The sequence below is a fragment of the Loxodonta africana genome, chromosome 18, assembly GCF_030014295.1.
Source record: "Loxodonta africana isolate mLoxAfr1 chromosome 18, mLoxAfr1.hap2, whole genome shotgun sequence".
Taxonomy (NCBI): Eukaryota; Metazoa; Chordata; class Mammalia; order Proboscidea; family Elephantidae; genus Loxodonta; species Loxodonta africana.
This window is the reverse complement of record NC_087359.1, coordinates 33,433,977-33,457,481: the sequence shown is the minus strand read 5'-3', so window position 1 is coordinate 33,457,481 and position 23,505 is coordinate 33,433,977. Positions and strand designations below refer to the sequence as shown.

The 23,505-nt window shown below is 40.9% G+C and overlaps 1 protein-coding gene across 2 annotated transcripts in view; it reads right to left on the bottom strand.

Annotated features, from left to right (window-relative positions):
- Positions 1-1,378: 1,378 nt before the first annotated feature.
- Positions 1,379-23,505, bottom strand: part of BRCA1 (BRCA1 DNA repair associated) — a 64,814-nt gene continuing 42,687 nt past the window's right edge. For both annotated transcript variants that reach the window (XM_010594486.3, XM_003414270.4), the window contains exons 14-23: positions 21,545-21,738; positions 19,681-19,991; positions 17,319-17,406; positions 14,253-14,330; positions 13,704-13,744; positions 10,718-10,801; positions 7,871-7,925; positions 3,399-3,472; positions 2,983-3,043; positions 1,379-2,257 (exon numbers count right to left, since the gene is read on the bottom strand). In XM_010594486.3, coding sequence (XP_010592788.2) covers positions 2,133-2,257; positions 2,983-3,043; positions 3,399-3,472; positions 7,871-7,925; positions 10,718-10,801; positions 13,704-13,744; positions 14,253-14,330; positions 17,319-17,406; positions 19,681-19,991; positions 21,545-21,738 — 1,111 coding nt within the window. In that variant the 3' untranslated portion in view covers positions 1,379-2,132. The remainder of the gene's footprint in view (positions 2,258-2,982; positions 3,044-3,398; positions 3,473-7,870; positions 7,926-10,717; positions 10,802-13,703; positions 13,745-14,252; positions 14,331-17,318; positions 17,407-19,680; positions 19,992-21,544; positions 21,739-23,505) is intronic.

The window sequence follows — 23,505 nt, the reverse complement described above, 5'->3', positions numbered from 1 at the left end:
AGCTAAAGATATAATAAATGGTGACAGTTAGCTCCATTTTCTCTATTCTTCCTTCACCCCCACCCTCCTACAAATACGGCAGTACAGAATTTTGCTGACGATTTCATTCTTTGCCTCAGAGGATTCCAATCTCAGGACAGTGTGAGGACCAGGAAATGATGATACAGAGTTGTCGGTGGATAAAGCTTGTTAAATGGGAGTGGTAGGCAGAATTCTCAAGGTCTCCTCTTTAGAATCCTGTCCCCTGGGTTATTCAATCAAACACTAATCTAGGTACTGCTGTGCGGGGCCTTTGCAGCTGTAATTAAGGTTATGGACTTCGAGATGTGGAGATTACTCTGGATTATTCTGTGGGCCCAATCTAGTTACCAAAATAAAAACCCAAACCCAGTGCCGTCAAGTCGATTCTGACTCATAGTGACCCTACAGGACAGAGTAGAACTGCTCCATAGAACTGCAAGGAGCGCCTGGCAGATTCGAACTACGCCAGCAGGGTTTCCAATCTAGTCACAGGAGCCCTGAAAAGCAGATAAATTTCTCTGGTGGGAATTAGAGATGCAACAGTCAGAGAGTTTCAAAATGTGAGAAAGACTTTACCTGCCATTTCTGGCTTTGAAGATGGAAGTAGGGTGGCTGTGAATCAAGAAATATGGGTGGCCTCTAGACACAGAGAATGACCCTTGGCTGACAGCCAGCAAGGAAATGGGGATCTCAGTCCTACATCTGCAAGGAACTAACTGTGGCCAACCACCTGAATGACCCTGGAAGCAAGTTCCTCCCCAGAACCTCTAGAAGCAATGCAAGCCTGCCAAGGAACAAAGACACCAGCTGAGCCAACTCGGACTTCTGACCTATACAACTGTGAGATAATAAGTGGGTGTTGTTTTAAGCCACTAAATACGTGACAATTTGTTATGGCAGCAATGGTAACCTAATATAATAGGTGCTTAAGCTGCCTCAATAACCCCAGGAGGTAGGTATTACCATTATCCCCATTTTGCAGATGAGGAGACTGAAGCACACTGAAAAGACTCTGAGAAAGTCTGCAGGTATAAGTCACATGAACAGTGATGCTCGGTGAAAGTGTTTGCTACCAAGTTTATTTGCAAGTGAACAGAACAGCATTTACAAAACATATTTTGTACAATCAAGTCTGCACTGCCCTCACACTGGGGGGCTAGGGAAGACCTACTCCTTCCAACAGCTATAAACAGTCCTGGATAATGAGTTTGTGAAAAACACTTTCTCTTCCTTCAGCAAGCAAAATTATTTAGGAAGCTGTATGGTTCAGCAATAGGGAGCAAAAGGAAAAAAAAATTACCTCAAGGAAAGCAATAGCTTTCCTTGGTGGGATCCATCATTTTATAGACATGAAATATTCATCTCAAAGATCTTATATTTTTAAAAGGAATGGTTACATATCAGAGCTACAGTAACATTTTATTTACTACTAATGGGGAATTAGAAGATTATCTTTTGATGCAGGTTTTTGGAAGGATTCTGCTGTTTCAGGGCACATCACAGCTAACAGGTTCTTTAGAAATCTAGCAACTATAACCCAGACTTTCTGGAGGAGACCAGGGTCAGCACAACTCCCCAATCCTATAATTAATCCTCACGTTCCATATTCATACCCACTGTCTGCCTCTGAATTCCATCCCCAGTGTTCCACTCCAACATTTGAGAGCTGTCTGAGGACTGTTCTGATTTTAAGTCACATCATAAATCCCCAAGTACTCTCCTTCCGTTGAAGGTCTGACTCTTGGTATCTATACACTACGGGTTTTAGAGAAACAAACTAGGAAACCGGTTATATTCTCTAGAGGCCAAGCCACTGTGTGCCTCCAAGCCCTAAGCCAACTGTTTCCCAACAGCCCTAGAACCAGGATAGGGCTGATAAATAATGGATCAGCCATCTTGCTCGACTGGTGGGGTTTAAATGGTTCTAAATCTTTTCAGGTGAAAAATTACCACAATTTTTGTGCTCATGGCAGATTTCAAAGGGAGACTTGAAGGAGAAAATCTTTAAGGGACCGTTACACAGCCAGAAATTCTCTGAGGTACATAAAATATTTAGTAACCGGGACTGTGGAAGCACTAGGATGAGAGGAGCTCCCAGGGCCTGGCTGGAATCAGTAGTGGCTATGAGGGATCTGGGGTATCAGGTAGGTGTCCAGCTCCTGGCGTTGGTAGAGGGCTACACTGTCCAACACCCACTCTCGGGTCACCACAGGTGCTTCACACAGTTGCCCAATCGCTGCAGACAGAGAACACGAGCAGAGATTAGTGTCAATTCACATTCTTCTAGGCCAGACTCCTCAATCTACTCCAGGGACTGGATTGTGTGAGTTCTTAGGGTTCATCAGATCAGAGCAGAATTGTTGATCTTAAGCAATGCTTCAGGACACAGGATCTTACTTAGAAGCCTGCGGAGTGGCTGCTGGTGAAAGCCTCAAGCCTCTGGCAACTTTATTAATATGCGTTTCAATCCGTTAAAGGCAAAACCACCGGAGAGAGCAAAACAGCACTGAGATTTAATGATGTGGAAAAATGCTTGCAATATCTTGAGTGAAAAAGCAGAACAGTATGATGAGCACAATCCCATCTGTGTAAAATACGTGTGTGTACATATACGTATCTACACACGCACATGTGCATGGAAACATCTTATGGGGCTTTATCTCCATGTGGTGGGTTTACTGCGATTGTTTTCTCGTTTTTATGCTTTCTGTGATGAACATTCGTATTTAACCTCCCTTTCCCCAATGGCAATTCTCATGCATTACTTTTATAATACAAAACAAACAGCAAAAAGTTTAGAAAAGACATTTTAGTCATTCATTCACTCACTCATTCATTCAACAAGTATTTATTGAACACCTAGGATGTGCTGGAACTGTGCTAATCAAGCACTGGGTAACCTGTGGTGAACTACACCAATCCAACAGGAGCCGGTATGACACACGCATGCAGGCACCTTACCATGAAAGCCACTGTCCTCTGTCCAGGCATCTGGCTGCACGACCACAATTGGGTGAGTACCCTGTATCCCCAGAGAACAGAATTGAGGGTGTCAGAGCAGGGCTTTTGGAACAGTCAGTCACTTCACTATTTCTTGATGGTTTGTTGAAGAAGACTCTTCTGGGGCAGCCACACAATGGGGAGAGGAAAGAGTCTTCCCTTGGTATCTGATACAGTCATAGCTCCCAGTTCCTTAGTCATCTCTTACAGATGGAGTGAGTCTGGCCTAGGTGCATGGCTGGAGAGGCTTGGGGGGTGAAGGGAGGCTTCTGAGGGTACATTAGGAGGGGTCCACAGGGACTGAACGGTGCCAGCCCTGCTCAATCGAAGGAGAGAATATTGTGTCTTTTCCTTTTGACAGGGCACCAAACACTTACCGTACCAAGGGTGAATGATAAAGGCTCTTTCACAACAGAAGCCCCACACAGCTGCACCATCCACTCCAGTTGATCTAAATAGGACATTTAGACCTACAATTACCACAGTAATCTACATATTTAACCTGGGCCCTCTACCCCATACCCATCTGAATGAAGGCTTACAGCAAGACTTCTCAGTGGCACAGTCCCCCATCTCTTCTGCCCCAGAGACAGAAGGACCTTAAACTAGAATCCCTACCAGGTGTTATGGACTGAATTGTGTCCCCCCAAAATATATTCAGAAATCTTAACCTCTACGCCAGTGGTTAGGAGCCCTGGTGGCATAGTGGTTAAGAGTTATGGCTGCTAAACAAAAGGTCAGCAGTTCAAATCCACCAGCTGCTGCTTGGAAACCCTATGGGGGCAGTTCTACTCTGTCCTAGAGGGTTGCTCTGAGTCAGAATCAACTCAACAGCAGGTTTTTTTTTTTTTTTTTTTTAATGCCTGTGGTTACAATTCCATTTGGGAATGGGTTGTCTTTATTATGTTAATGAGACAGATTAGTGTAGAGTGTGTCTTGGGTCAATCTCTTTTGAGATATAAGAGAGATTAAACAGGCAAGCAAGTGAGCAGAGATGGTGGAAGAGAGATGCCAAGACTCATGGGAATCTCCAAGGAACCAGGAACAAGCCAAAGAGACAAGGACCTTCCTCCAGAGCTGACAGAGAGAGAAAGCCTTCCCCTAGAGCTGGCACCCTGAATTCGGGCTTCTAGCCTCCTAAACTGTGAGAAAATAAATTTGTTAAAGCCATTCACTGTGGTATTTATGTTATAGCAGCACTAGATAACTAAGACAGAATTTGGTACTGAAAAGTGGGGGTGCTGCTCTAGCAAATACCTACAATGTAGAAGTGGTTTTGGAATTGGGTAATGGATGGAGGCCAGAAGAGTTTTAAGGTGCCTCATAGTAAAAGCCTAGATTGCCTTGAAGAGACTGTTGGTAGAATTATAGGCGTCAAAGGCAATTCTGGTGAGGACTAAGAAGGAAGCGAGGAGAGCCATAGAGAAAGTCTCTGTCATCTTAGAGAATACATATGGCGCCATCAACAGAATGTTGCTAGAAATGTGGACCTTAAATGTACTTCTGGTGAGGCTTTAAAAGAGAATGACGAACATGTGATTGTACAGTGGAGGAAGGGCGGTGCTTTTTATGCAGTGACAAAGAACTTGTCTGAATTATGTTCAAATCTTTGGTGGAAGGCAGAATTTATAAGTGATGAATTTGGATATCTGGCTGAGGAGATTTCTAAGTAAGATCTTAAAGGAGCCCGATGGTGTCTCCTTACTGGTTATAGTAAAATGTGAGAGGAAAGAGATGGACTTAAAAATGAACTGTGCAAAATGAAAACAAACCTTAAAGATTTGGAATATTCTGTTGTACAAACTAAGGACACGTGTCCTAGAATGTTCACCAAGGACATGGCTACACAATCTTTTATTAAAGAGATTAAGCCTGTGACTTAATCCAACCAACCGCCAAGCAGAAAACCCATCACCTTAGACTGAAGGAGACAGAAACGATGAAAGGACAGAAAGCTGTCTGCCTCTTAGAATTCTACAGGCAGGAAACAGGCCAAAGGGGCTACATCTGTTGTCCTCCAATAAAAAAAAAAAAAGATCATCTTTGGAGCAGCTCAGAGATCAGCAGAACTGTTGGAAGGAGCATGGGAAGCAGGGTTGCATTAGTTTCAAAGGATGGAGTCATGGCCTCCAGGTTTCAAAAAGTGAGGTCTTTGTCAACTGGGTTCTGGAGTATGGTACTGCCATTAAGGTGTGCCAAGGGGATGAAACCTCTGCCCAAAACTGAGGGGGGGGGTACCATGCCCAAAGGGCAGAAGAATGGGGCCTGCTGGGGTCGCCACTCAGATGGACTAGGAGAATGGGGCCACCCAAAGCCGAGGGAACAGAGTTGCCATCCCAGAGGGCCTGGAAGGTGGAGCTGAAGCCCAGGGTCAAGGAGCCCCCACCTGGAATCCAGAGAGCATGGCCAACACCCAGAGTCGAGGTCGGGGCCCTTGCCCAGATGGTCCTAAAGAACAGGATTATTTTTAAGCCTTGCGAACTAATGTAAATTGATCTGCTGGGTTTTAGACTTGCTTGGTACCTGTTATCCCTTCTTTCCCTCCAATTTCTACCATATGTAATGGAAATATCTACCTTGTGCCTGATCCACCATTGTACTTTGGAAATAGATAACTTGTAGTCCAGAGTTCACAGGTTCACAGAAGAAGGGGAATTTTGCCCCAGGATGGAATATACCTAAACTCTCACCCATATTTGATTTAGATGATTCAGAAGATGAGATTTTGGACTTGGAGTGGATTTAAGACTTTTTGGATGATGTGATGGGTTGAATGCGTTTTACATGTGGCAAGAACATGAATTTGGGTGGGGGGGTCAAAGGGTGGGATGTTATGGATTGAATTGTGTCCCCAAAAAATATGTGTTGTAAAGCCTAACCTCTATGCCTGTGGTTATAATCCCATTTGGGAATGAGTTGTCTGTGTTATGTTAATGGGCAAAATTAGTATAGGGTATGTCCTGAGTCAACCTCTCCTGAGATATAAAAGAAATTAAACAAGCAAGCTAGGTAGCAGAGATGGGGGAAGAGAGATGCCAAGCTTCATAAAGATTGCCAGGAGCAGAAGCTCAAAGAGACAAGGACCTTCCTCCAGAGTAGACAGAGAAAACCTTTCCCCAGAGCCGGGACCCTGAATTTGGACTTCCAATCTCCTAAACTGTAAGAAGGAGCCCTAGTAGCTTAGTGGTTAAGGGCTTGGCTGATAACCAAAAGGCTGGCAGTTCAAATCCACCAGCTGCTTCTTGGAAACCCTATGGGGCAGTTCTACTGTGTCCTATAGGGTTGCTATGAATTGGAACCGACTCGATGGCACCTAACAACAACAATAAAAACAAACTGTAAGAAAATAAATCTGTTTTTTAAAGCTATCCACTTGTGGTATTTCTGTTATAGCAGCACTAGATAACTAAGACACTAGGTATAGGGATTCTGAAATGCCATCTACTCTGGTTTTCAGTCCTTCATAAGGCATGCTGGTAGATCAGATTTGATAATCTCTCAAACACTTTGAAAGAAAAAAAAAAAAATCCAAGATCTAATTTTCATTAATTTGCTACATTGCTGGCTAAGACACTGTTGGGAAAAAGCACCCTCTTCCTCCTAACTCTGTGTTGGTAATTAATAATCATGGCCACTGAGAGCACCATACTTGGTAGTAATCAGTATAAATGTCAAGAGACAGAGAGATAATTCATACAGGCAAAAAAATAAACGTCATCCTGGACAAAGAGTCAGCACATTGGTGGGGAAAGCCTACATGCTGAACTGGAACCAGCATGCTCAGCTCGGGGGAATAGAAGTGAGAAGAAAGTGCAGAGATGTTCCACTTGCAGCTGGAGCAGCAGCAGAACTTACCAGTGGGCCTTCTAGGCACGTCTGGGTGTGCACATCAAACCATCCATGCATGTTGCTCTTTTCTATAAGCCCATTTCTGGGGATTGCTAAGATGCTCCTGTTTGTCCTAGTGAGTGAAGTCAGCTGATACTCCCTGAAAATGATACCTGCTAGAGGCCCTGGTTTTCATTAGACCAAAGTATAAGAACACTGAGGAGTCCTTGAGTGGCACTTGGAAATTTCATAAAAATCCAATCAATAACCAATAAAGAAGACAGAAGCAAAATTACTTTGCCAGGCTCTCCTGCTGCCTCTCCTCTGTCCCTGACCAGAGTGCTATGGTCTTCTTCTGAGGAGTAAGAGGACCTGCTTCCCTGGGGCGGAAGTGGGGGCACACGAGGCAAAGGTGGGTAGCCTTTGTTTGAAAAGAACAAACCAAATTTATACACACACCAGGGTCTCAGTGCTGCACGACTCCAGAGCTGAGCCCCACAGCATTCCTAAACATAACATTACATTCAGTGTCAGATTTAATTAGAAAATGTTCATCAAGAGTCTTGCCCTGCTCTGGGCCTGTGTGGGGACCCGGGCCCACAGAGCTTATCCAGCTCTGCTTTCTTCTCTGTATCAAATGAAGATGGTTCAGGAAAAGCAGAGCTCTTTCTTGACATTTACAAGACCAAAGGTATCTTCTCCCTAATTTATTAGTTCCCTTTTCTCAAAACAAATGGGCAGTATATCTGAAAAAAGAACATACTGTGTCCTAGACCCTCTTTGCTGCCTGCCTTCTTGTATTTTGAGAAAGGGTGCAAGGTCTAGCTTTTTGCCATAGGACAAAATTTAGGTACAGTTTTGCCTGGATGGTGGTAGAGAAACAGAATAACCTTTAGAACATCTCACCAATCTGAACAGCCCTCATAAGACCAAAACCAAGGCAAGGTGATCTCTTCTGTAACACTTCTCTCTGTAAGGGAAAGGCGAGTGCTGGGTTTCTGCAGTTCTCCCAGTCTCTTACCTGTAGGCATGTTGGTAAAGGCCCCATAGCAACAGATTTCTAGTCCCTTGAAGATCTGGGAGAAGACGGGAGAGATGGAGAGAAAGGAGTACTTGTTATAATAGAGAATGAGGTTTTAAAAAAACAATATACAGAGGCTCTCAGAAAAGAACTTTTCTTTTTAACCACCTGACGATTTTTGCTGCTACTTCTGAAAGACAGTCCAATGTCCAGAACACTAAGGGACTTCAGAAGACGTTTTTGAAATATGCATGTAGTCGATCTATATTATACAGTTATTTCAAGGGCTCAGCATCTCATCTTGTTACTAATCAGGCCCAGGCTCCTTCCTGATGACCCATGCAGGTGATTTCACTTCTTGTTAGAGATGAGAGGGGGACGCAACTTGATCTTCCTTCATGTTTAATAAAAGGCTTGGATGGCAAGAAATTCAAAGCAATTGGCTGAAGTGTGATGTTTACCCAGATTTGGTACATCAATATCAACATGACCCCAGTTGGCAGAGAGGTCTATGCTTATTTTATGCATATGTGCTCCTTTTTTTCTCTATTTTCTGGCCCCCGAACATCTGTTGCTTCCTTCACACCGCTCCAGAATGGTCATTGTTCCATCAGGTGGCCCAAACAGTTTTTAAAACTAGAAGTGAAGCCTGGTTCTGCCTCTCCTCATTAAGCTAGTCTGACTGCCTGGTTTTCAGAAGACACAGATTACACTGCACCTCCCAGGGGCCTCTTCCAATTATAGTGCTCAACAGCACTGCCCAAAAAGAACTTTCTGTGCTGAAGAAAATATATGTGCGCTAATACAGTAGCTATGAGCCACATGTGGCTATTGAACTTGAAATGTGGCTAGGGTGACAGAGGAACTGAATTTCTTATTTTATTTAATCTGAATTATTTAAAATTAAAATTTAAACAGCCCCACATGGCTGGCAGCTACCACGCTGTACAGTGCAAATTCCTGCACATACGTTGGCATGGGTTCTTAGGAAAAAAGTTGGACATCATTTAATAGAAAACCAAATTTGAGTCATTTGAGTGGGTTCATAGAACTTATCTTTTCATATATTGTCTTGGGTAACCTGTATTCTCTTGACCCTCTTCCTCCCTCCCCATTCCACTAAAAAAGAAAATTGCCCAGGCCTAGAACCTCAGGCCCCAAATAAGAGAGATCAGGATAAAGTTTAGAAAACTAAAAACATATGGATGGCTTTTTAGCAAACAACCCCGCTCCCCTCACACATACGTTCAACCACAGTCAGGAATCAGAAAGGACAGCAGGACAAGGCTGCTTTTGCTTTAAGGGACAGACTCCATCTGTGCCATTCTCACTATCTGTGTGAATAAACTGCACCCCCAAACTGTCAACAGGGCCTAGATGTTCATAATGTTAGAAGTTCTCCCCAGGCAGCTAGCTGAGCCAAATGCTGCTGTGAAAAGTACAAAAGATGAGGAATTTTTACATCCAGGCTGACACTCACGGATGAGGATGTCTAGTTATGAGATGAAAAATGTGGAATTTCATCTCTACCAATACATTTCTCTTCCACAGGAAAATACCATGATGACATTTAGTATCTTCAGAACATCATTACTTTGATCAGGCACTTTCCATCACTGCTGTCCTGAATGCAGGAAAAAACCCAAAGCACTGAACTTTCCTTTGAAGGAGGGAGGAATCTGGTACGAATTCTGCCCTGCATCCAGGGGCTGGCTCACACAGAGCTCCCATGGGGTTGTGGCAGCTTTGCTTGGCATCTGGGACAGTCACTTTGATAAGCTCAGAGGGTGAGAGGGCTGACCTCAAGGGTTCTGAGCTCTAGGGCTTAATTTGTGATCATCTCTCAAAGCAGTTTTCCTTAAAAAACCATCTCTACTCATTTCCTCTCAAGTTTCTGTAAAGGAGCAGAAGGTGCCCTGGATGGGGATGTTCTGAAATGCCCAGTGGTGCACTTAAAAAGGAAGAAATGCAGACCAGGAACATAAGAAGCAGTGTGCTCAGGCCCGACAGGCAGGTGTTCCATCTTGCCCAGACGCCTTCCTGAGAGGACACTGTCTGGCTACGTCATCTGCTGCAGTACGATCTGGGGAAAGTCACTGAATCTTCCAGGGCCTCTAGTGCTTCATTTGCCAAGTTGTAAGAATAATCTACCACTGTTTTTTTCTGTGAAGCCATCAATAACTTTCCAAAAACTGTGGTATTGTTGTTAAGAGCTCAGACTCTGGAGCCAGACTGCCTGGGTCCAACTTATAGTTCTATCACTCACTAGCTGTGTGACCCTGAGTAACTTACTCAACCTCTCTGAGCCTCAATCGCCTCATCTATAAAATAGGCATAGTAATAGCACCCACTTCACAAGACTGGTATAAAATTGTTAATTAGTTAAAATATAGTTGAGTGCTTAGAGCAGCCCCTGGCCATAGTGAACATTCTATAAATGTAGGCTATTATTACTCATCTTATCTTCTATGCTTCCACAGACCACACTGTGAACTTAGTACACTGCTTTAGAGAGAGACACCATGTTGAAAAAGAAAAAGCAAGGCTTTAGATTCAAACTTCAGCTCTGCCACTTACTGGCTGAGATCTGAACCCCAGACTGAACTCGAAATTATACAGCCTTTCTATAACTTTTAGTTCCTTCATTCATAAAATGGAGATAATACTTATTTACCTTGTTAGGCTGGGAGAATGAAAAAAGAACCTATGTGAAAGCATTTAGCTAGTGCCCTAGCAATGAATATGTAAAGAGCCTTACAAGATGAATTAGACCATTTCCATGCAGGGGGCTGGAACAGAGGGGTGAGGTAAGGTCTTTGTCTGCATGGGTGTGAGGGAGGGCTTTACCTTTCTGTCCTGGAATTCTCTTGCTCGCTTTGGACCTTGGTGGTTTCTTCCATTGACAACATCTCCTCTGACTTCAAAATCACACTGAAAAAAAAATCAAACCCCAAACCACAGGAGTCAGAGAAAAAGAAGTGGTACAGATATGTCATATTTAAGGAGTTCAGTATCACTAGGCAGAGGGTTTTTGTTTTTTTTTTTTAAATTGTGCCTTAGGTGAAGGTTTACAGGGCAGACTAGTTTCCCGTTCAACAATTTATATACAAACTGTTCTGTGACACTGGCTACAGTCCCCGCACTGTGTCAGCACTCTTCCCATTACCACCCTGAGTTCCCTGTATCCATTTGTTCAGTTTTCCTGCCCCTTTCTGTCCTTTCATCTTTGCTCTTCGGCAGATGTTGCCTTTTTGGTGTCATATAGGTGATTGTTCTAAGGAGCACCTTACTCACTGGTACAACTGTTTATTTTATAGGCCCATCTCTTATTTGGGTGAAAGGTGATCTCTGGGAGTGTTTTCAGTTCCAAGTTAGAGGGGTATCTAAGGGCCAAAATCTCGGGGGTTCCTCCAGTCATTATTGGGCCAGTAAATCTGGTCTTTTTTAATGAATTTGCGCTCTACTTTACATTTTTTGTAGATGGGCACCATCTAGTTTTCTGGTCTCCGGCTAGCAGAGGCTGTGGTTCCTGTGGTCCATTAGACCTTCGGATTAATTGCTTCCTTCAGTCTTTGGTTTTTTTCACTCTCCTTTGCTCCGAATGGAAAGAGACCAGTAGTTGTATCTCAGATGGTTCCTCGCAAGCTTTTAATACCCCAGACAGTACTCATTAAAGTAGGATGTAGAGCATTGCCTTATTGAACCATGTTATGCCAACTGACCTAGATGTCCTCCGAGGCTATGGTCCCTAGCCTTCAAGTCCAGTAACTCGGTCCCATGAGGTGCTAGGCAGAGTTTTGATCAAAAAATAAAATCATTCTTTATGGCTGACTGGATGAATGACCAGCATCTCAGCTGCCAAAATCGATTCACTGAATAAAACTTTGTGGGCAGAAATTAACAATTCACTTTTCACCTCACTGGGACTTAATGTATTTTAATTTTCAACATTTTTCTTCTCTCAAAACATTCACTTAGCATTTAGATTAAACTGCTAATACAGTGCTGTTATGATGATAACTGGAGAATTCCCAATCTCTTAAATCAACTATACATTACAGCTAAAGAACGGCTTTTCAGATTTCAGTTGAGAGATTTACACAGTAAATGAAACCAAAATGACATTTAATACACTGAAGAAAGTTACAGGTTTTTCATAATCACTAATTATGGTCAAAGATGAGGGAATAAGGAATAACGGGGTTGGGGAGAAATCTGGGGAAGAATGTTTAGAAAACACTTCACATTGAAACTCAAGCTTGTAGGGGAGACCATGAAGAGCATCATGAAGAAAAATAAAGGCATGAGCATAACTACACGGTGTTATTAGGTGAAAGAACACTTAACATTTCCTAGTGTCTTGAATGAGAAGATTTTAGTGAAAAATTTGTCCTCTATTTGAACATGACTCCCAAATTTATAATCCTGATTACACCCTTGAGCTTCATAAAATGTGTCCAATTGCCTATTTAACCTCTCCACCTGGACGTCTAGTATAAATCTCAAAATTAACGTGTCTAAAACAGAGCTCTTGATTCCATTCCTGCCTCACCCCCATCCCAACATGTTCCTTGCTCCTCTCCCATGTCTTCCTTATCTAATTTAAAATTACAAACATCCATCCTGATGCTCAGGCTAAAACCCTAAAAGTCATCCTAATTCTCTTTAACCTCATCCTTTAAATGTAATCCATTAGCAAGTCATATCTCCAAACACATCCCAAACCAACCTCTTCTACCATTTTCATGCCTCCAGTCACCCTACGAATAAAATCCATATTCCTTACCATGGCTTACCAGGCCTAACGGACCTGGGTCTAACCTCCATCCTCTACACATACTTCACCAGTTACTACTCTCCAGTTATACTGCCCTATTTTTTTTCAATAAACCAAGTTCATTCTTACCTCAAGACCTTTATGCTTGCTGTTCTTCTGCTTTTAACATTTGCTCCCAATATTTTTCGAGGCCGATTATTTCTCATCATTTAGGTCTCAGCTCAACCTCTTCGGAAAGGCCTACTTAACAAAAGTAGCCAACCCCCACCCCCAGGCAACAGCTAGCCCACTGTTCTGTATATTTCTTCATAGCATTTATTGGTATCTTAAATTGAATTCTATTTATTGTACATTTCACTAGAACATGAATCCCCACCACAGCAAAGACCTGGCCAGTCTTGTTTACTGCTACATCCCTAGTTTCTGGCACATAGTAGGCTCCCAATAAATAGTCAATGAAAGTTGCAACCAGCGGAAATGTCATTTAATTGATTATGAACATAGCAAATAGAGCATAGTAGTTTAAACTGCTTTCAATAATTTTATTTTGCCTGATCTGTTGTCACCAGCAGCTCCTAGATGGCTCTGTTCTAAAATTATTCCTCCTCCTACATTCTATCTTATTTACCTCTTGCTGTTCTCAGTATCATAAAGTGTAACATCTCTTTGAAGGAATTTGATTTCTAAACAGATACATTTGCATACTAATACAAAGGATTTTTCAACAACAGTGCACAGCCTGTTTTCCACAAAGATATATGTATGTAAGATTCAGGTGGGCCTGTTTCTGATCCTGAGGAATCTTTTCTTTCTGCTTTATAAATTCCTTTTCCACCCCCTCAGTAAAGGACTATTTCTTTAGAAACCTAGAACAAAAGAGGGAGCACAGAGAATTTCCAGATTTGCTCTGTGTAACTCTTGATGATCCCTATCATCAAGACAAGTTTGTAGAAAGTGGTACGTTGATGGAAGGAAGGAAGCATCGTCAATTTTCCTTGACTATCTGACTCCATGGCATCAAGTCTCTCTGGCTAGTTTGTAACATCAAGTACCTACCTCATCCAGCATCTTTCTTTCTTTAATAGACTGGGTCACCCCTAAAGAGATCACAGAAAATACTGGTCACTCAGAGCAGAAGAACATGCTCTCTTCATGGAAATGGATAGTCAGCGATTCACTTAAGACCATTGGAAGAACACCCTGAGTAGAGGTCCTCTCCCTACAAAGCCACAGCTCCTTAATAAGGCTGGTGGCAGAGATTTCTTTCTGGAGACACAGTTGATGTTTAATTTAAATATTATAAAAGTGCCTGCTGCACATGGATTTCTGTCCACTATTATATAAATTCTTAGTTCATATGCTAACATTGCTAGGAGCAGATTAGGTCCTATCGGTTTTGAAAAGAAATCCATTTTCCCAACACCACCAACTTATCTGAACAAAGCGATATGCATTAAAGATAAACCCAGTTTAGTGCTACCGTTAAAGACCTTTTGGTAATTCAGACTCAGCAGGAGCAAAAACCTTAGGTGTTAAAATGTTAGGTGTAAAAATGCAATTCTGGAAGTGTTAAAGGGAGGAGGGGAGAAATTACATTGTACTTACAGAAATAGCTAACTACCCATTTTCCTCCTGCAATTCCCAGAAAATATTTCAGTGTCCGTTCACACACAAAGTCAGCATCTACAGAATGAAAAACACACAAAGGATTAGTAGAAGTTGAACACAAAATCAGAAAGTGCTGCTGTAAGAAGCCCTAGCTCCTTATGCTACTCAAGATCAAACTGGATTGATGATTCCAACATCCCTGGGTGGCAGGTTCAGAGGCTGGAAGCATCCCTAGTTAGATCTTTGGAATCTTAGAAAAGGCTGATATAAAGTGAAGATCAGAGGAAATGTCTACCCTATCTTCTAGATGCCAAGGCTAGCTAATGATCACTGTTGTATTCACAGCATTACCCATGTCAGTAGTGTTGATATGATGGACAAAGAACTTTTTTACTGGATGCTAAAATGTGAAAGGAGAAGGAAAAGTAACTGTTGAAATTCCAAGTCCAAAATGTTAACATAAGGGACAAGCTTTCACCCCCAGATCTTCCACCTGGGGAATCCTAACTCCCTAATATTCCCCTGTGAGGGACAGGAAAATACAGAGTATTTTCATAGCTTTTCTCTTTTCTACATGCATAAGTATTGTGGAAAGCAGTAGCCGAGGAATCACTTCTGCTTGTTTCCTACTGTTTCAAAGGCCCCTTTGAAGAACTAAGCAAACTGGGGAAAGAACACTTAGTTTTAAACAAGAGAAGTGTATTTAACTAAGTCCTAAACACAGCAGGCCATCTGCCAGTAGTAGCAGCCGACCATTCTCCTTCACAGAATTCTTCACATTTTAATTTTTAAAGCTTTTTGTTTAACTGCTGCAAAAGTTGACTTAATAATGTGCTTTTAACTCAGAAATTTCAGCTCATTTTTATTTCAAACAAGCATATGTTGTATGGTCTTTGAGTTTAAAGAGTAAACTACTTTAGATTTAATTTGCATTTTACAGTTTTCTCCTTTCATCAGCTTTGATCCAAACCTATAGAAGATATATTAAACTTTAATGACATTTGTCTCTAAAATAGTAGTTTGTGGTACCTTGTTCGGGTGCCTGCTTCCAGTGAACACTGCCCTCTGGCCCTGTGGTACAACTTTCACACATAGAAACCTAAGATCTTAAAGGTTTCCAAAGCTATGTGTCCTTGCCAAGGGGTTTGGACCCTCTGCTCAAGCACCTGCAGCCACACGAACAGAAACATCCTGGAGTGGACCACTGTATTTCCAGAGAACTAATTTTGTTAGAAGGGCTTTAAGAGTTGAGCCACAATCTGCATGCTCTCCCACCCCACCATGCACTGGTCTTCACTCTGCTTTCTGAAGCCATGTAAGTGAGCCTAACTCCTCTTCCAGATAACAATTCTTTAGAGCTACTCTACAGAGAATACGCTGGGACAGGGTCGCTTTACCTTACTTGCTCCAGAATTAGGCTTGTATTGATAATGCCCCATTTCAAATGAGCTTTTTAGCAGCCCTGAATTGTTCACTCAGATTTAACTTACAGTGAACTCAAAATCCCCAGAGGTCTCCTTTATCACACAAGTCATAATTAAAAGGGGAAAGTGTAGGACAAATGAACTGTCCTCTCCTTTTATTCATTTTCTATATGCTAGGCTATCTCAGAGCTAACACCAGGCCTGTTTCCTGAAAAACTCTCAACTACACTCAAACTAGGTGTCACACGGGTCTAGATTTTGAGTGAAGACTCCCTTCTACCCTGTTCTCCTCTCTGCTCCACTTTTCTTATTCCTCCAGGATCTAGGTTCTGCCTCACCAGAAAACCCACCACCAGTAAGTCCAGTTAGGGTAAATCAGAAGAAATGGGTTCATCTTTTTGGCTTATCACCCTCCAAATCTTAACCCAAAACAAAAGGGTTTTTCTTTCATAAAAAAACAATTGATTGATTATTGGGAGACTACCATTCATGTTATGCTTAGTGCTATGGACTGAATTGTGTCCCCTCAAAATATGTGATAAATCCTAACCTCTGTGTCTGCAGTTGTGATCAATAGGCAACATCATGATAAATAATAAGCAACATCATGATAAACGGAGAAAATCTTGACGTTGTCAAGGATTTCATTTTACTTGGATCCACAATCAATGCCTATAGAAGCAGCAGTGAAGAAATCAAAGGACACATTGCATTGGGCAAATCTGCTGCAAAAAGACCTCTTTAAAATGTTAAAAAGCAAAGATGTCACTCTGAAGACTAAGGTACTCCTGACCCAAGCTACAGTGTTTTTAATCGCCTCACATACATTCAAAAGCTGGACAATGAATAAGGAAGAAGGAAGAAGAATTGATGCCTTTGAATTACGATGTTGGCAAAGAATATTGAATATATCATGGACTGCCAGAAGAATGAACAAATCTGTCTTGGAAGAAGTACAGCCAGAATGCTCCTTGGAAGCAAGGGTGGTGAGACTTTGTGTTATCAGGAGGGACCAGTCCCTGGAGAAGGACATGCTTGGTAAAGTGAAAAAGAGGAAGATCCTGAACACGATGGATTGACACAGTTCCTGCAACAATGGGCTCAGACATAGCAGTGATTATGAGGATGGCACAGGACTGGGCAGTGCTTCTTTCTGTTGTACACAGGGTTGCTATGAGTCAGAACTGACTCAAGGGCACGAAACAACAACAACAATGCCTTGGGTTATAATCTCATTTGGGAATGAGTTGTCTTTGTTATGTTAATGACCCGGGATTAGAGTAGGGTGTGTTTTGAGTCAATCTCACACAAGATATAAAAGGAGTAGATTAAGTAAGTGGAAACAGGGTAAGAGAGAAGGGAATCCCAGTGAAGATCACCCAGGAGCAAAAGCTCAATGAGACAAGGACCTTCCTCCAGAGCCAAGAGAGAAAGCCTTCCCCTCAAACTGGCATCCTGAATTTGGATTTCTAGCCTCCTAAACTGTGAGAAAATAAGTTTCTGTTTGTTGGAGCCACCCACTTGCAGTATTTCTATCATAGCAGTACTAGATAACTAAGACACTTATCAAAAGAGTCCTCTTTCTTCAAGCGGTTTTATGCAGCAGATGCAACATGTTTTGGTAAGGTTCTTGGCATACCTGTTTTCATAATAACATGAGTAGTCTCTTCAGTAATCTGATTAGTTAAAGTGCAGTGGTGTTTTCTGGCAAATTTGTGCACGAGCATCTGAAATCAAATAAGTATTGCACTGTAATAAATTATTTCATGTAAATGGTTTAGAAGATTAGTTATCCTAGCTTTGAGCCTTCATTTTTCTCAGAAAAGGTACATCATTTTTGTTCTAACATGGCTGATGTCTCAAAATAAATAGTAATTCAATAAAAATTATGTACAAATCAGAGGAAGAAATACTAAAATAGTTCATGCTAGCAGACATGGAATTACAACCTAGATACAAAACAATATTAATTCTGCCTTTAATAGCAGATATCATTTGATTCTCTAAGATAGTTTCTTTGCAGAGTGACAGTCCACTATACTATAATTTATATTTATTAGTCTACGCTTTATAAGCTGACAATCAACTAGCCAGTATGGAAAGTTATGTTACAGATATATGTGGCTAAAAAAATAAGGTCTAACCCTCTGACAGTTACAAAACATTCAAGTCAAGACGCTTTTAAAGGTCAGTGCAAAAACTATCAATTCCATCTTAAGAAGGACTGGAAGAGGCTCATATTCTTCTCAGAAGAAATCTGGAGCCTTCTAGCCATTTTCTATCAACCAAATAAAAATCAATAGGCAATAAAAAAAATTTTTTTTTTTTTAACCAGATCCATCATGGGTGCAGTTGATATAATTGGTAGCTACTGTTTGGTAAATAACTTTGTTTACCAAGGGCCACCAATTACTAGCCCTCACCACCCATGCCAATATTTATGTGCTCACAGTATTGCTACGGAGATCAGGCCATCTTTCTTTCATGCTGCCTCACTCCACACTGCCACAGGGCACTGAATAAGGCAGGCTAGAGAAGCTAATGATATCCTCCCCCTTTTACCACTGCCCTCTGCCAGGATCATTAGCAATTCTGAACTGATTAATTGCTGAAATCCCAGGCTTGAAACAGTGTTCAGTTAGAAGAGCAACTGCTGAAAAGATCATCTGAATATGGGCTTCAGAATTAATCATGTGTAATACAGTCAGCAGCTTTCATCATAAATTTACCACACTTCAGCAAGTCTGAATAGAGCTCAGAAGTTTTTCTCTTTGCTTGTTTAAAGACAACATGCACCCAAGCCACTTATAGTCTAATCTGCAGCTCAGAATTGCCCATGGTAAGAAAGATTAGACAATTTTAGTCATCTCTGAAAAGCTGAACTTTCAAAACAAAGGAATAGGAATGCTAATTTTCAATGAATAAATGGGCATGCTGGATGTGGGGTAAGTGAGCAAGAGCAATATAAACAGACATAGGTCTGAGGTCTGAATTTTGAGAGCAAATAGCTGATCTGGCAGGTAGTTGGAAGATAAGAATCTTAAAAGCCATGATCTTGTATTTATTCACTGTAACAACCAGGGCAAACCCATTACTTTGCCCTTTTAGTAGTGGGACACATTTGGCCACATAGAGAACTGTATCCTGAGTCATCCTAAATATGCAGAAGTTAGGAAGAGAAATAGTTCTTATCCTAGGAAAGATACATTAAGGAAAATAGTTAAGAATGACTCAGTGTCGTTTCTCAGTGTGCAACAAGTGTCACCTAGTACAGAAATCCATTTGATACTCTGGTGTGTTATCTCACCATGGTTTCAAAGAGATAGTCACTTAACTACTTCAGTAGGAAGTGGCACCAATGCTGATTAATCACAGAGGAGGTAAATGTTCCGGGATGTCTGAACAAGGTTTCAGTGGTCTTAATATTTCAATGGGTATTATTCCATAATGTGAAACAATTTCCATTTCTGGCATGAGGGGCCCAAGGAGATGCCAAAACTCTAATAGCAAGGGGTGTCGCAGGGAAGATTTGATAGGGCAGGCTACTGCATAAACTGTTACAAGCCAGGAATGAAGACTAATAAATACTGGGGAAATGGCACTCTCTGGCAGTATGCTGGAACCAGTGTGGATTTAGTTAATCAGATGTGAACCAATGCGGGGAAACATTGTTTTCTGGGGAGTAGTGTTACATCTACTTGCCTTTTTAGGTACAAAGAAATTCAAATTCAGAAACTCTATGTCATACTCAAAATTATAACTTTTCTGCTAATATCTAATAATTATTTCCCCAAATAAATGTATACAAAATAATCCATGTTATAATATGCTTTATCTAGGTCCAAAATTTCAGAAATTAGTAATGAAATTACATTACATAGAATTGTGCTTGTTTCCCAGATGTCTTCCTACAGGTTATTCATTGCTTGTACCTACTTAAATCTACTTGCAGTGTGAGATAAAGTCTCAGTCATGAGGGAAATACATACAGATACACTCACAAATTCTTTTTGAGTCAAGCCTGATGCCACCATGGATGCTCTCCTGTTGGCCCTTTCTGCTGAAGACGTCACTCCTGGCGTCTCCTTGTTCACACTCTCTTCCCTCGCGTTGTATGCAGTGGTATTATTAGTATGAGCGTCAGCTGAATCGCTGGCAGATTCTGCAACTTGAAATTGGGGTAACTTCAAAGCAGAAGATGAAGCTGGACTGCTGCAAACATGAGCTGGGTCTGGGGCTCTGTCTTCAGAGGGATCAGATTCAGGGTCATCGGAGAAGAGGCTGACTCCAGATTCTAGGCAAGGGGTTCCCTCTGAAAGGTACGAGGGAGTAAGTTTAATCTACATGACGATGAATCTTGATTATAACTTTCCTATCTCTACTAAAAATTAAAAAGAGAGATTAAATTAGATTAAGAGAAAAATGGCTAAATTAATACACTGTTTATGGTACTGCAAAATGGCTTAACTTTTCTAGAGAAGAATTTGGCATTATGTAGCAAAAATCTTAATACATATATACACTTTCAATAATTTTAGTTCCAGAAATGTATTCTAAAAAAATGAAAGATGTATGCAAGGGTTTAGTCATAGGAATGTTCACTACAATGCTGTTTATAGTAGGAAAAGCTTAGAAACAACCTAAACATCCAATAATGGAGACTAAATAAATTATGGAATATTCATTCCAATACAATACTCTTTACTCATTAGAGTTTGAACATAAATGTTCATTTATAATAAGTTGGAAAAATGTCCATAATATATTAAAGAAATAGCTACAAAATATTATTTATCATGATTTTATATATTTTAAAAATAAAATTTTAAGTAAAATGACTAAAAAAAGCAATATTTTATCACTAAGTGATAAGAATATAAACCAATAAAGCCCCCAAAACCCACTGCCCTCAAGTTGATTCCGACTCATAGAGACTCTATAGAACAGAATAGGGCTGCCCCATAGGATTTCCAAGGAGCACCTGGTGGATTCAAATTGCTGACCTCTTCGTTAGCAGTCATAGCTCTTAACCGCCATGCCACCAGGGTTTCCTAGAATATAGGTAATTAAATATTTTCCTTTTTTATTACCTATGCTCTCCAATTTTTTTGGCAATAAACATATAGCACTTTTATAAAAAAGTTGAAAAAAGAGATGCTCTATTTTTGTTTCTTCATCCATTATGATAGCATTACCCTTTTCACTTAATAAATCAACAGATAATATTCCCAAATTAAAAATAGCACAGACCATCCCTGAAACATTTCCAAAAAAGTCATGCCAACAGAAAGTAAGCACAGCCAAGTAGAATGTATGAGGTTCCTAAAATGACCCTAGTCAACATGGCCAAATACCACATTTAGATGCCAAATAGAACCTTTTATGATAATGTGTTTTTGAGGATTAATTTAAAACTTTCTTTACTGATTAAAATTTTGATTTACAAACCATAAAACACACTATTCATTAAAAGTGATTTATAAGGCATAAACTATACAGTCATTTATATTCATTAATTCATAAAAGAAGAACTTGCTTTGGGGATTTGACTCATTTTTCAATAACAGACAGGTCTAAAACTTAACTCAAGGGCCCTTTTGTCTAACGGTTGAAGTAAAATATTTGAAGTACTCCAAGACTTCCTCATCCTCAAAACTGTTAGATGTGTTAAACCAATAAGGACAATTAATGGCTACAATAATTTTCAAGCAAACTTGGATCAGCACTCATTATTCCTCCAAAAGGGGCTTAAGTATCAGAGGTGCATCCACGATAGACTTATACATCTGAAGCTTGATTAACCAGAATATCTTTACAGAGAGTAAAATAAAAGTGTTTTTTCCATCATAGCAGATGAAATATTACCTAAATCTTGCAGTGGCAAGTAAGGCTGCTCTATTAAACCACGTGCCTCAGACTTTTCCACTTGTTGCTCCTCCACATCCACAATTTTAACGAGCTCCTCCTGAGACAGGCGGTTTCCATTCTGAAGACTCCTTGAGTGGCTGTGCACATCCCACCTATTATTGTCTAACAGCTGGAATTTAGAAGGAGAAGACCTAGAGAGAAGGATGAAAGGAGAAAAGCATCACAACAGCTTGCAAAAGGACTAGTCAAGCGGTCAAAGTATATGCAAAACAGTTCACTGTTGGAGAGACATCAGGAATGATTCGCAAAAAAAAAAAAAAAAAGCCAACATGACAGCTTAGAAGCCTGGATTCATGATGCCTACCAGCAAGTCAGGCCTTCCCTTAGGGCTTGGTCTGAGGCAGTATACCTCCTAGCTGTTTAAAAGCATGTTGGCAAGTTTCACCAAATTATCCACTGTCATTCACTCAAATTCTATACACTGTTGCACTTGGTCAGCAGTTCGAATCTACCAGATGCTCCTTGGGAACGCTATGGGGCAGTTCTATTCTGTCCTATAGGGTTGCTATGAGTTGGAATGGATTCAGTGGCAACAGGTTTGGTTTTCGGTCTTTATTCCACTTGAGTTCTAATGGATGTGCTAAACTCAGATCTCCCACGAAAACAGAAAGTTGATTAATTCTAACACCTCTACACTCACCCTTTCTATCCGATTTTAGCAGAATAAATAGAATCATCCTATCCCCTGCCTTTTAAGTGTCCAGAGTCATTCTAAAAACAAAGCTATAAAACATTAAGTTAGAAGACCAGATGCAGCTAGTAAGTAATTCCTCAACTCTTTCAAGACTTTAGGACTTCGTGGAATAAAATACTCATCAATAGATTTAAAGGACCTCAGAGATCAATTAATTAATTCAAACAATAATTGGGTGGTTACTATGAGTCAGACGCTGAGCAAGGCCCAGTGGATTGAGCAAGACCTGAATTGCTACTGTCTAGTCACCTAGTAGAGCGAGGATGTTCAATCAATGTATAGGTCCTGTGATAGAAATCTCTATAGGGTATATTCTGTGTGGGGTGTGGGGGGCAGGAACATTTAGTCTGAATATTCAGTAGGTTTTTAGCTCAATTGGTTAAAGCATGGTAATGAGTCCATTGCCTCATTACCTCTAAACATGGGGTTAGTGTCTATGGAGGCCAGATCTTTTCATTCTCTGTGACAGTCACAACGCCAGTACACCAGCCTAAAAAATATTATGTTCAGTCCAGTCCAAGGGGCTTGGAAAAGATAATGTGATTAGATTATTGCCAGCCTGTCACCATTCCCAGAAAAGTTAAAAAAAAAAAAATATATATATACCTACTACCAAAAACCCAAACCAAACCCAGTGCCATCGAGTTGATTCCGACTCATAGCGACCCTATAGGACAGAGTAGAACTGCCCCGTAGAGTTTCCAAGGAGCGCCTGGCAGATTTGAACTGCCGACCCTAGGGTTAGCAACTGTAGCACTTAACCACTATGCCACCAGGGTTTCCATACACTTACTAAGGACTAAATAAATAGGAATTCCTTTTCTTTCCTAGAGTGGTGAGATGTGTACTCCTAATAGCTTTGCTTCTTCTCTTCCTAAACTATCAGAGATGATTAACAGTCTAGAACTTGTCCTTTTACCTTTACCTCATTTGTAAATAGATCAAATGAGGAAGTAGGTACAGTCCTTTTGGAAATATAAAAGTGCTGTGGAGTCTAATATCAATAGTGATTTGAATAGCCATTCCTGAAAGATACTCTGAATATTTCCTGGGGTAAATCAACTGCTAAACTTTTCCTAGAAAAGAAAAACTTCAGTTATGGGAAGGGTTGCCTGGAAGGCATCTACCAACAGGTTCCAGGCTTGTTCAGTTTTCAGACAAAAAAACAAACCCATTGCCATCGAGTCGGTTCTGACTCACAGTG